At 38.1% G+C, this 12,595-nt stretch overlaps 2 protein-coding genes across 2 annotated transcripts in view; both read right to left on the bottom strand.

The window, feature by feature from the left end:
- The window catches only part of LOC146923664 (polyubiquitin-like), a 97,347-nt gene that overhangs the window by 7,413 nt on the left and 77,339 nt on the right, over positions 1 to 12,595 (bottom strand). The window contains exon 8 of the mRNA XM_085708815.1: positions 2,770 to 2,790. Within this exon, the coding sequence (XP_085564941.1) occupies positions 2,770 to 2,790 (21 nt within the window). The remainder of the gene's footprint in view (positions 1 to 2,769; positions 2,791 to 12,595) is intronic.
- Positions 222 to 2,118, bottom strand: LOC146923669 (E3 ubiquitin-protein ligase SINA-like 10). The gene is made up of 3 exons (XM_085710522.1): positions 2,077 to 2,118; positions 1,838 to 1,942; positions 222 to 1,006 (listed from the first exon to the last, which is right to left on the bottom strand). The coding sequence occupies exons 1-3, from the start codon at positions 2,116 to 2,118 to the stop codon at positions 311 to 313; spliced, it is 843 nt and encodes a 280-aa protein (XP_085566648.1). The 3' UTR covers positions 222 to 310.

The raw sequence follows: 12,595 nt of genomic DNA, 5'->3' as shown, positions 1-12,595 counted from the left end.
AATTGTATAAACCCAAAATGGGTTAAGTTTAGAAATATATGGCGATCCTAGGTTCCCCGAGGTTGCCTACAACCTAGGATAGATGGAACTCACTGAGACATCTTGTCTCACCCAAATCCCTTTTATGTATTTCAGATGTACAAGTCATTATACGATAGGATGACTCGTGATGAAGAAGCAGACATAGCTGGATCATATAACGTACATGTCAGTGGTACTATTTCTGAGGTAACAGGTGAGAAATTCTATGATTTGTTCAGAGAGTATTTATTTATTGTAATTTTAATGTACCCGACGCCAAGTTTAACACTCATGCTAGATATCCTAGGTAATTTTCTAGTAGGGGTGTTTCAAATAACCAACGCAAATAGAAGGATATGGGAGGTACCGTGAAGGTTACGCAAGTTATGCAAATTTCTAGCTTGAGAAGACTAGAAGAACCAGATGGAATCACAATGAGCTCTGATGAAAGATTTTCTAAAGTAACCCGTTGGACACTCTTCACAATAGAGTGTAATTTCAGTTTGCATTTCTGAGACGTAGCCAATATATCATACCGATACTCAAACCAACCAGCATTTTGATCAAAGTTGCAAATATTGATTGCATTTCCTAAATGCGTAGTACTATTATTGAGAATAAATTGTTTCCAATCGTTTTCCTCATAAAGAACAATGGTTTCATCATTAGACTTTAAGGAGACCACGAATGATTTACCATAACAAAATTTGATTCGAAAATCTCTGTGTTCAAACCTCAAATGATTAGACAACACAGTATTATTTGCAACAAAGCCACAACCTGAAAAGGGACAGTAACATGGCTTATAGATGCATTTTTCTTCATGCTTGCAACCATATTTTCTATTCGGACATGACACTTCGATAGACTGCAATAGATTCTCAAAGGCTTTACAACGTTTTGAGCTAATGGACAATGAGCACTTGTGACACTTGTTCCGAAGTTTAGGGCAGCAGATAGAGCAAACAATATGACCATTATCACACTATATTGCAACAAAAAAAGTAAATCATCAGATTAGACTTCAAACTAATTGCTAGAATACCATAAAATATGATAAGACATATTTTTGTAAGGCTTGTCAGCAACTTATGCAATCAAAAGTATAAACAACATAAAGGTAGTCATTCTAAGTTTATTCTGCTCAAAATCTATGTACTCAAATGACAGACTACAGCTGGCACCCAAAATGCTACGGAAATATACACAACAAAGTTCATACCATACACGTATAAAGTCTGAAAAATAGAAGGATGTACAAAATTAAAGACATTCATAATTATTTATCTAAGTGCATTGTTACTAATACTCAAACCCAATCTGAAGCAAATAAATAGTTCTTGAACAGTATCAGAGTTTATCGGCAACTGGAGTCACCCTCCAACTGTCCATTCAGGACGTGACTGTGTATGTTACGAGTCCTAAACTGGTGGATCTCTAGCTGTGCTGCTCAAAAAACGAAACAAAACGCAATGCAACACAACACAACGGGGTTTCTCTTATCACTATAGAAGTGTATTGCAGGCACTATTGAATACAATCTTGAAATATACTAGAAAAAGTATCGAATTTAATGAGAAGAAACATATTGCATATATGATAAAAAATTAACTCTTCTCAGATATAGAAAATATCTTATGAAAGATGTGTCTATATATATATATATATATATATATATATATATATATATATATATATATATATATATATATATATATATATATATATATATATATATATATATATATATATATATATATATATATATATATATATATATATATATATAGACACACACACACACATACATACATACCTGAAAGACGGGAATAGTTAAGGGTTGGAAACAATAACAGCAATCTTTTGCGGAATAAACGATCTCTTCACTGTCTTTGGTGAATGTCACCCTTTCATCTTTTGCCTAATAGTGATTATAAAAACAAATACATAATCAAAATCAAGTTTTTGAGTAAAGCATAATCACGTTCTTCTAGCTAGTACAATAAAATCAAGCTATTAAAACAAAAGATTCACGTAGAAACTAGAAAATATTACCTTCAAAAAAGAAAAAAGATTAGAAAATATAGGCAATTTCATTGTCAATGATTTTTGGCCGCAAACGATCTGTCCTTTGGTGCTTTTGAGTAAAGAATGTCTCTATCAAATGTAGCCATATTTGACGCAAAATATGGCCACGCATGCATGGACTTTGCCAAAAAAAATATGACCTCTGTTAATAATTATTATTTTTTCGATTGATTTATTAATTAGGCAGATTCTACCTTACATCCAACATATTTGAGTGTACCGATACACCAAACTTTTAATTTTATAGGTAAATGAGTTGTTTTTTGAACATAAATATTAGTTTTCATCATTTATAATTATAATGATTAAATCTTATTCATCAAAAGCCTAAACGAAATAAAAGTGATTTTTTTTTTTAATTTTTATCGCTCATAATAGAGAATTTGATTATTTTATACGATAATATGTAAAAAAATTACTATGATTCTTATAAACAATGAATGATGTGCTTTTCTTATGAAATCATATTTTCTAAAATATAAATAGCGACAAATAACTATTTATTTCGTAATGTGATTTGCCATCATATCTTCAAAGTGTACTATTCTCTCTCTAAATTTTTTCCTGTGACTTCTCTCTAGACTAACCAAACCTTCTACCCCTCCCCTTTCATCCAAAACCGGTTGATCTGATGTAGATCTTCGGCGACGGTGGTGCGACGAGACCGTGTCTCCGCACCACCTTTCCTCACCCGCCTCTTGCTTTGGCTTTGTTCGCATCTTTCTTTGCCATTTCCAGCTTCCAGTTGTCTTTGTTGCCTCGATCTGCCACCGATCTAGATGGAGGATGTGTCCTGTTGGTGGTTTCGGGGTGAACTTTTGTGGGTTATGGTGTGTGTTCGGTTGGTTTTTTGGTGCCTGAAGGGAGCAGTTTGTTGGTGGTGCAGCTGTTGTGCCTTGTCTTTGCTGCTGTTTTCTGTTATTTGGTAGATAGTGGCTTGGCTGGGTGCAGCTTAGGAGCTGTTTTGGGGCTGTTTTTAGGTTGTTTTTGGCGTGAAAGTGATTGTGTGGCAGCAGTTGTGTTGTGTGCAGTTGACGTCGTTTTGATTGGTGGTTGATGGCGGTTTGAGTTTGATTGGGTGGTGGATTTGGTTGTGTGGTGGTGGATCTGCGGTGGTGGTGGCAGTGTCCGTGGTAGAGTTGAGGTAATGGTGGTGGTTCGGAGGGAGGTTTGGTGGTGAGGGAATGGGAGGTTTTTTGGCATAGGTGTGGTTTACCTGGGAGGCTGTTTAGGTTGTGTGGTGGTGGTGATGTGGTGTGAGGAGGGTTTCGGGATCCGGGAAGTGCTGTTTAGATCCGCCGTTTTTTTGTTCCACCATTGGTTCTCTTTTACTACGGCGACGAACGCATTCTCCTAGTTACAGGCGGCCGCCTTTTTATGGTCTAGGTTGTGGTTCCGCTTCAAACCGGCGTCGCTGCCCGTGTTTTGTTGTTGAATTTCGTCTTCCTCTAGATTTATGTTTGGGTGGTTGCTTGTTTTCTTGGTGAGGATGTTTGGCGGCGTAGTGATATGGTGATCGTGGTGGTGATGCGAAGTGGTGATGTAGTGGTGGTGGAGGTTATTCAATTGTGGTGGGGGTGGTGATGTGTGGTGGTGGTGAAGTGTGGTGGAGGTGATAATGTGTGGTGATGGTTGGTGTTTTAAGTGAGGAGGTGGGTGCTTGTTGGGGTGATTTCCTTTGGAAACAACCTCTGTTATGTTGGAACAAAATGTGTTTAACAATGAACCTTAAAGAGTTTTGATGATAACAAGGTATTAAAAATTGTAAATTGGACTAGCTAATATTTGTTCAAGTGTACAGGACCACAGTTAAAAAGTTACATCATTAATTGGTTCTGAATGAGCAAATAAAGAGCAAAAGAAAATGAAGCTTAGACGCTTCTGAAGGCAATACGCTCCTGAAGACGGAAAGCGCTCCTGAAGTCAAGCTGCTCCTGAAGAGAGTAAAGCGCTCCTGAAGTCAAGCTGCTCCTGAAGAGAGTAAAGCGCTCCTGAAGAAATGGTGCTCCTGAAGATTACTGCTTCTGAAGACAAGAGGTCCAGAAGCCACATCATCAGAAGTTGCGTTATCAAAAGCTGCGTTATCAGAAGCTGCATCATCAGAAGCTGCCTCATCAGAAGTCATTTCACCAGAAGCTGAAGATCAACTGGATTTGCAAAAGATTCAAAGATTGAAGAATCAACACTGCAAAAGCTGTCTATTGGATTCGAAAACATAGCAGAAAATTAGTGGAACATTGCAACGGTCATTTCAAAGGTGTTTGAAGGCATGTGCTTGCGATTTGGACGAAAGCGTTGACATTGTACTATTGTACTAACTGTACAACCACCTTCTCCACTACTCTGTTTTGTGTCCACACTACAAGACAAGAAAACAGCTCCAGAATACGGCTTCGCCTGCATAGATGTTCCTTTGGATAAGGAATGGATTTCAAATTGGTTCTTCATAGGACAACAACCAAATCAGGCAAAAGATCATTGGTGAAAGATCAAGCTTCAACAACGACTCTTTGATGTGCTGGCAATTTCACAACGTCTCTTTCACACCTCTATATAAAGGAGTGAAGACTTAGAGTTTTGGTAATGCTGAACGAAAGACTCACAACATTTTTACAAGTGCCAAACCTCTGCTGAAATTGTTCTGCATTCACTTAGAATTTCTGTGTCTCAAAGTCATATCTTAGAAATTCTTAAGTCAATTGAGTCTATATCTGATTTGTATTGTGAGCACTCTGATTGTATATCAAGTGTTCAACCCTAAACAATTTTCTGTGTAATTTTGTTTAGCTAAAAGTCTCTTGCAGTTGTGCTTGAGCAGGGAAGTCTCTTGATTGTGTTCTTGAGCAAAGGAAGTCTCTTGCAAGGGGGACTGGGCTACTTCCGGTTTGTGGAAGGAACCAGTATAATTGCTTTGTGTCGTTCTTCTTCTCTCTCTCTCTGTTTTATTCCGCTGCATTTAGATTCTGATAACCACTTCAGAAGCTGTTTCACTTAGCTTCTGACCAGTGTGTTCAGTTTTTAGGAGAAACGAAGAATTTTCCAAAACACAATTCAACCCCCCCTTCTTGCGTTTTTCTCACATTCAATTGGTATCTAGAGCCTTGGTCTGTTGTGTAACACTTAACCGTGCAACAGTCAAAGATCTGAGAAAAACATGTCTACTCTTCCTCCTACTGGTTCTGGTGATACTAGCTATAAACATGTCTCACATGATTATAGTGATAGTAAGAAATCCAGTGTTGGAAAGATTCCAAAATTCAATGGAGATGCTGAAGAATTTTCTTGGTGGAAAACCAACTTCTATAGTTATATCATGAGCCTAGATGAAGAAATGTGGGATATTCTAGAAGATGGTATTGGTGACCTAGTCCTTGATGAAGAAGGAGCTGCTGTGGATAGAAAGAAACATACTCCAGAACTGAAGAAACTCTACAAGAAGCATCATATTATCAGAGGAGCCCTTGTCACTGCCATACCCAAAGCAGCGTACATGAAGATGAGTGATAAATCCACTACTAAAGCTATGTTTGCTTCTCTCTGTTCAAACTACGAAGGCAGCAAGAAGGTCAAAGAAGCTAAAGCTCTCATGCTTGTACATCAGTACGAGTTATTCAAGATGAAGGATGATGAAACTATTGAGGAGATGTACTCAAGGTTTCAAACCTTAGTCTCTGGGCTACAAATTCTAAAGAAGAGCTATGTTGCTTCTGACCATGTGAGCAAGATACTTAGAAGCTTGCCTGCAAGATGGAGACCAAAGGTGACTGCCATTGAGGAAGCTAAAGATTTAAACACTTTAAGTGTCGAAGATCTTGTTAGTTCTCTCAAAGTTCATGAGTTAAGTCTTAATGAACATGTGTCTACTAAGAAGAGTAAATCAATAGCTCTTCCATCCAAAGGCAGGCCATCAAAAGCTCTCAAAGTGGTTGAATCTGAAGAGGAAGAACAATCAAGTTCAGATTCTGAACCAGATGCTGCTGAAATGGCCATGCTCTCAAACAGACTTCAGTATCCGGCCAAGAAGAACAGAAAGTTTCTAACCAAGAGGAGCAACTCCAGAAGCTCAAGAAAAGAAGATCAGAAGGGATGCTTCAACTGTAAGAAGCCTGGACATTTCATTGCTGAATGCCCTGATCTTCAAAAAGAAAAGACAAAGGACAAGTCAAAGAGGTCTACATTCAAACCAAGCAAATTCAAGAAGCAGATCAAGCAGAGTTTAATGGCAACCTGGGATGATTTGGGAAGTGAATCTGGATCTGATAAAGGGGAAGCTGATGAAGATGCAAAGATAGCTGTTGGGTTGGTAGCAACAGTAACTTCAGAAGCTGGATCAGATTCAGACTCAGAAGATGAAAACGAGGTATATTCCAAAATTCCCAGAAATGAACTTGTTGAGTCACTTAAAGAACTTCTTACACATTTTGAAGTAAGAACCAATGAGTTGAAGGATTTAAAAGAAAAATATGTTGAGTTAATGAAACAACAAAAATCAACTCTATTGGATCTGAAAGCTTCTGAAGAAGGACTTAGGGGCTTTGACTTCATTTGTAAAACATACGAAGACAAGCTCAGGTTCTTATGTCAGAAGCTACAAGAAAAGTGTACTGAGAAACCTTTAAGCAACCATGAAATTGCTCTTGAAGATTTTATCATATCTGGCATTGACAGAAGCATAGTGGCTTCTATGATTTATAGCATTTACAGAAACAATGGCAAAGGGATTGGTTTTTCAGGAGGGAAACCAAATGAAATCAGTCTCAAAGCATGTTGTGAATGCATCAAGGAAGGTCTGAAAACAATTTTTGTACCTGAAGGTGTTGAGTTGGAAACTGTTGTTCAATCAGAACCTGAAGCTTCTAGTTCTAAGACTAAGATTACTTCAAAGCCAAAGAACTCTAAGCCAAAGGCAATGATCAAATCTGATTCCAAGACTTCAAAGATCAGGATCCTGAAAAGATCAGAACCTGTACCTCAGAGTCTGGTGAAACCAAAATCTGAGGTTCTGAAGTCTAAGTTTCAGAAGAAGACAGTTACTGCTTCTGAAGTACCAAAACCAAAGGTAATGGTTAATCAGAAGCAACCCAACTCACAGCACAAGGTACAAGGAGTGAAGAGTAAAGCCTTAAGTACTAACCTTTCAGGACCCATAGGAAAATGGGTACCTAAATCTGAAAATGTCAATGATGCAGGTATGTCTAAGAGCAGCACCAAAGCAAAGATCATGGTACCTAGACAACGGTTGCTCAAGACACATGACAGGAGAGAAGTCCAGATTCCTCAGCTTAACAATGAAAGAAGGAGGAAGTGTGAAATTTGGAGGCAACCAATCTGGCAAGATCATAGGTACATGAACTATTGGTAATTCCTCTACCTCAATTAATAATGTATGGTTGGTAGATGGTCTTGAACATAACCTTTTGAGCATTAGTCAATTTTGTGATAATGGTTATGATGTGCTTTTTGAGAAAACCAACTGTACAGTAATCAACAAGGAAGACAAATTCATTGTGTTCAAGGGAAAGAGAGTTGATAATGTCTATAAAATCAATTTTTCTGAACTGGCTGATCAGAAGGTGATTTGCCTTCTATCAGTGAATGATAAGAAATGGATGTGGCACAGAAGGTTGGGACATGCTAACTGGAGGTTAATCTCTAAGCTTAGTAAGTTACAACTTGTCAAAGGGCTACCAGACATTGACTATCATTCAGATGCACTATGTGGTGCATGTCAGAGAGGGAAAATTGTGAAGTCATCTTTTAAAACCAAAGACATTGTTTCAACCTCAAGACCTCAACCTCAAGACCCTTAGAACTACTCCATATTGATTTATTTGGACCAGTGAGTACTGCATTCTTGTATGGAAGTAAATATGGATTAGTCATTGTTGATGATTACAGCAGATGGACTTGGGTGAAATTCCTGAAAAGTAAGGATCATGCATATGAGGTATTCAGTAACTTCTGCACACAAATTCAAACTGAAAAAGAGTCAAAGATTTTGAAAATCAGAAGTGATCATGGTGGAGAATTTGAAAATGAGCATTTGAAGCTTTTTGTGAAAAACATGGAATTATCCATGAATTCTCTTCTCCTAGAACTCCACAACAAAATGGGGTTGTAGAGAGAAAGAATAGAACTTTACAAGAAATGGCCAGAACCATGATCCATGAAAACAATTTGGCTAAACATTTTTGGGCAGAAGCAGTGAATACAGCATGTTATGTTCAAAACAGGATCTATATTAGACCTATTTTGGAGAAAACAGCATATGAACTCTTTAAAGGAAGAAAACTCAATATCTCTTACTTTCATCAATTTGGATGTACATGTTACATTCTAAATAACAAGCTCTACCTAAAGAAATTTGATGCCAAGGCCCAAAGAGGAATCTTCTTAGGTTACTCTGAAAGGTCAAAGGCATACAGAGTGTATAATTCAGAAACACTATGTGTTGAAGAATCTATGCACGTTAAATTTGATGACAAAGAGCTTGAAGATAAAACCTCAAAGCAAGGTGAAAGTGTTGCAGAGATACAGGTTCCTGAAGTTACTCCAGAACCTGATCAGATAGCTGAATCTGAAGAAAGTCCAGAAGCTGAACCCACATCAGAAGCGCAAGATGAAACTGCTTCTGATGAAGCACAAGATGGCTCACATCAAGAAGATCCTCCCAGAAACACTTTCAAGCACAAGTCTTCACATCCTGATGAGCTAATCATTGGAAACAAAGATAGTCCAAGAAGAACAAGATCATACTTCAGACAAGAAGAGTCAATGATTGGACTGATCTCAATGATTGAACCTACAACAGTTGATGAAGCACTTTCAGATGATGGATGGATCTTAGCTATGCAAGAAGAGTTGAATCAATTTCAAAGAAATGATATGTGGGATCTGGTACCCAAACCTCAGCACAAGAACATTATTGGAACAAAATGGGTATTCAGAAACAAGCTGAATGAGCAAGGAGAAGTAACAAGAAACAAAGCCAGACTTGTTGCACAAGGGTATAGTCAACAAGAAGGCATTGATTACACTGAAACATTTGCTCAGTTGTAAGATTGGAAGCAATCAGGTTACTTCTTTCCTATGCAGTTAATCATGGCATAATATTATATCAAATGGATGTCAAGAGTGCATTTCTTAATGGAGTCATAGAAGAAGAAGTGTATGTCAAGCAACCTCCTGGATTTGAGGATATTAAATATCCTGACCACGTTTTTAAACTGAAGAAATCACTATATGGCTTGAAACAAGCTCCTAGAGCTTGGTATGATAGACTAAGTAATTTCTTAATCAAAAATGATTTTAAAAGAGGACAGGTTGATACAACACTCTTCAGAAGGACCCTTGGGAAAGATATTCTTGTTGTGCAAATATATGTTGATGATATAATATTTGGTTCTACTAATCCATCTCTTTGCAAGGAATTTTCTAAGTTAATGCAGGATGAATTTGAAATGAGCATGATGGGAGAGCTGAAGTTCTTCCTGGGCATTCAAATTAATCAATGCAAAGATGGAGTCTATGTTCATCAATCAAACTATACAAAGGAGCTTCTGAAGAAGTTCAAGCTTGAAGATTGTAAAGTGATGAACACTCCAATGCATCCTACGTGCACCTTAAGCAAAGAAGATGAAGGAGCTAAAGTTGATCAGAAGCTGTACAGAGGTATGATTGGTTTTTTGTTATACCTCACTGCATCTAGGCCAGATATTTTAGTCAGTGTATGCTTGTGTGCAAGATTCCAATCAGATCCTAGAGAATCTCATATGACTGTTGTCAAGAGAATCTTCAGGTATTTGAAAGGAACAACTAATCTTGGACTCCTTTATAGGAAGTCCTTAGATTATAAGCTAATTGAATTCTGTGATGCTGATTATGCTGGTGATAGGATTGAAAGAAAGTCAACCAGTGGCAATTGTCAATTTCTGGGTGATAATCTTATATCCTGGGCTAGCAAAAGACAAACAACTATTGCTATGTCTACAGCAGAAGCAGAATACATTTCAGCGCAAGTTGTTGTACACAATTACTTTGGATGAAACATCAGTTGGAAGACTATCAGATAACTGCTAACAGTATTCCCATTTATTGTGATAATACTGCTGCTATTTGTTTGTCTAAAAATCCAATTTTGCATTCAAGAGCTAAGCATATTGAAATCAAACACCATTTTATCAGAGACTATGTTCAAAAAGGAATTTTAGATATACAATTCATTGATACTGAGAATCAATGGGCTGATATATTTACTAAGCCTTTAACTGTTGAAAGATTTGATTTTATAAAGAAAAATTTGAACATGCACTTTGTGTCTGATTAAATGTTTGCTTGCTCCTGAATAGGATTTTAGGTTCTGAAGTTAGTTCAGAAGCAGTAGTCCATCAGAAGCTCTTTATTGAGGTTCTGAGGAAAACTCGCTTCTGATGATGACGTCAGCATCTGAAGTCCAGAAGCTGGATTTTATGCTTCTGAATAGTAGAGTTAGTGGAAACGTTTGGAGTTACTTTTTGTGGTAACTTCTGGCCCACTAACTTGGTAGTTACTCTGAGAACTTCTGACGTGGCCTGTATGTATTGGTGTATAACTAAAAAGGGCAATGATGATTCAATAGCTTTGAAAGTACTTTTCACGCGCCCCCAATTTTGTCATTAATGTTATGTTTGTTTGTCTCTTTTGAATTGCAATCGTTTTACTTTTAACACTTTGTCAATTCACACACTACTCACTCACAGCAAACACATTTGCTCTCAAACCTCTTGCGAAGTAAGCGCAAAAACCTTAGAACCCTAAATTCTCTAAATCTTCTTCAATCTTCATCAATGGCAACCTCAAGTTCAAGCATTCCAGAATCATCTTCAAGTTTGCAACAAAGAGTACCCGGATCTGGTCCAATAAGCAAACCAAGAACTATGTCCATCCCTTCAAAATCTCTGATCGTTCAAATAGAATCGCCAGTAGATTTTACTTCACTCAAGAAGTATGATGTGGACATGAAGGCTTTGGTTGATGCTCAGAAGCTGTCTGAGTACTTCAAGATGTTAAATGGGCCGTCGTATGTGAACTTGGTTAAAGACTTCTGGGTTAGGGCTGAAGTCTACGAAGGGGAAGGTACAAAGGTAAACTTGCAAGCTGCGTCGAAGAAGGGTAAGTCAAAGTTGGAGATGAATCCTACTTGTTTCAGTAGCTTGGAAATCAGGTCTGATGTGATGGGTATTCCTGTAACCATCACTGAGGAGGTTATAGCAAAAGCATGCAGAGTGGATGCTACAGGAAGATTCCAAGAGATTGTGAAGACCAAGGATATCCTATTAAAAAGCTTTTGTAACTTGCTTCTGGGTGGGAATCCAAAAGCCAAAACTTCTGAAATGGAAATTCACAACAGAATGTTGTTGAAGTTCTGCACAGACTGCTTCCTTCAGAGAGGAGGTGGGTCTGATCAACCCAATAATCGACAGAAGCTGGCAATCTACTTCATGTCTACTTTTGAGAAGATCAATTTCCCAAGATACGTCATGGATCATCTTTGTTGGGCTATAAATGAGGGCCTCAATAAAGGAAGGAAGCAAGTGCCATATGCAAGATTGCTGTCTGAAATCTTCCACCAAGGAGGAGTTCTGGAGAGACTAAAGAGAACAAGGGATGCTTCCGATAAATGCTTCAGGGCTTCAACTGCTGAGAAAACTATCAGTAGCAAGACCTTGCATTCCATGCATCTGTTCAAGAAAGCCCCTCAAGATGAAGAGTGGTTGGAGATGACTACAGAAGGCTCTGAGATTATCAGGGACTTCCCTTCCATCATTAAAGGAAGTAATCCTGAAATCTTAACTGAGAAAGTGGCTGCTTATGTCTTAGAGACAGATGTAAATCCTCAGGAGGAAGATGCTCCTGCTGAGGTCAAAGGAAAGAAGGCCAAGGCAGTTACTATATCAGAAGCCACTATTGAAGAAGCCAAGCAACAGAAGGATGCTAAGAGAAAAAGGGGTAAGGCTGAAAAGGAGACGGTGCAAGAAGCTCTTGAGAGGCTAGAACAAGAAGAGATGGAGCCTAAGAAGAAAAAGAAGAAGGCTTCTGAATCTAAGGTTCTTCCCATGTTTGAAGTCACTCCTGAAATGGAGAAAAGAGCTAAAGAGCAAAGGGATCAGTTCTTAGCTGATAGGAAGAGAAAGGAAGCTCAAAACAAAAAGAATAGGGATGCTAAGCTCAAGGAAGCTGGTTTAGACAAGGATGAAGGCTTGGTTGCTGAGAAGTTGGCTGAAGTAAGGGAAATTGTTGATAAGACTGAAGAGTTAGTCAAGAAAAAAGCTGACACTTCTGATTCTACAAGTCCAAAGCCTACTTTAGAAGCAGTAGATAACTCAGCAATGTTATCTAAGGTACCTCAAGTTTCCCACACATCTTGTACCACATCTTCTATTCCCTCTTAAGACACCTCCTTCTTAGATCACCTAGAAAGCCATTATCTAGGTGAACTACCCCAAAC

Source organism: Medicago sativa, chromosome 5 (genome assembly GCF_051527215.1).
Source record: "Medicago sativa cultivar Bolivia chromosome 5, Bolivia_mono, whole genome shotgun sequence".
NCBI lineage: Eukaryota > Viridiplantae > Streptophyta > Magnoliopsida > Fabales > Fabaceae > Medicago > Medicago sativa.
The sequence above is the reverse complement of the archived record's forward strand: the minus strand, read 5'-3'. Positions and strand labels throughout refer to the sequence as shown.

Coding starts and splice junctions, on each gene's coding strand:
- LOC146923669 (XM_085710522.1), bottom strand. CDS start 2,118: ATGAAATTGCCTATATTTTCTAATCTTTTTTCTTTTTTGAAG. Junction 1,943..2,076: donor ATCTTTTTTCTTTTTTGAAG/GTAATATTTTCT, acceptor AATCACTATTAG/GCAAAAGATGAAAGGGTGAC. Junction 1,007..1,837: donor TAACTATTCCCGTCTTTCAG/GTATGTATGTAT, acceptor GTTGCAATATAG/TGTGATAATGGTCATATTGT.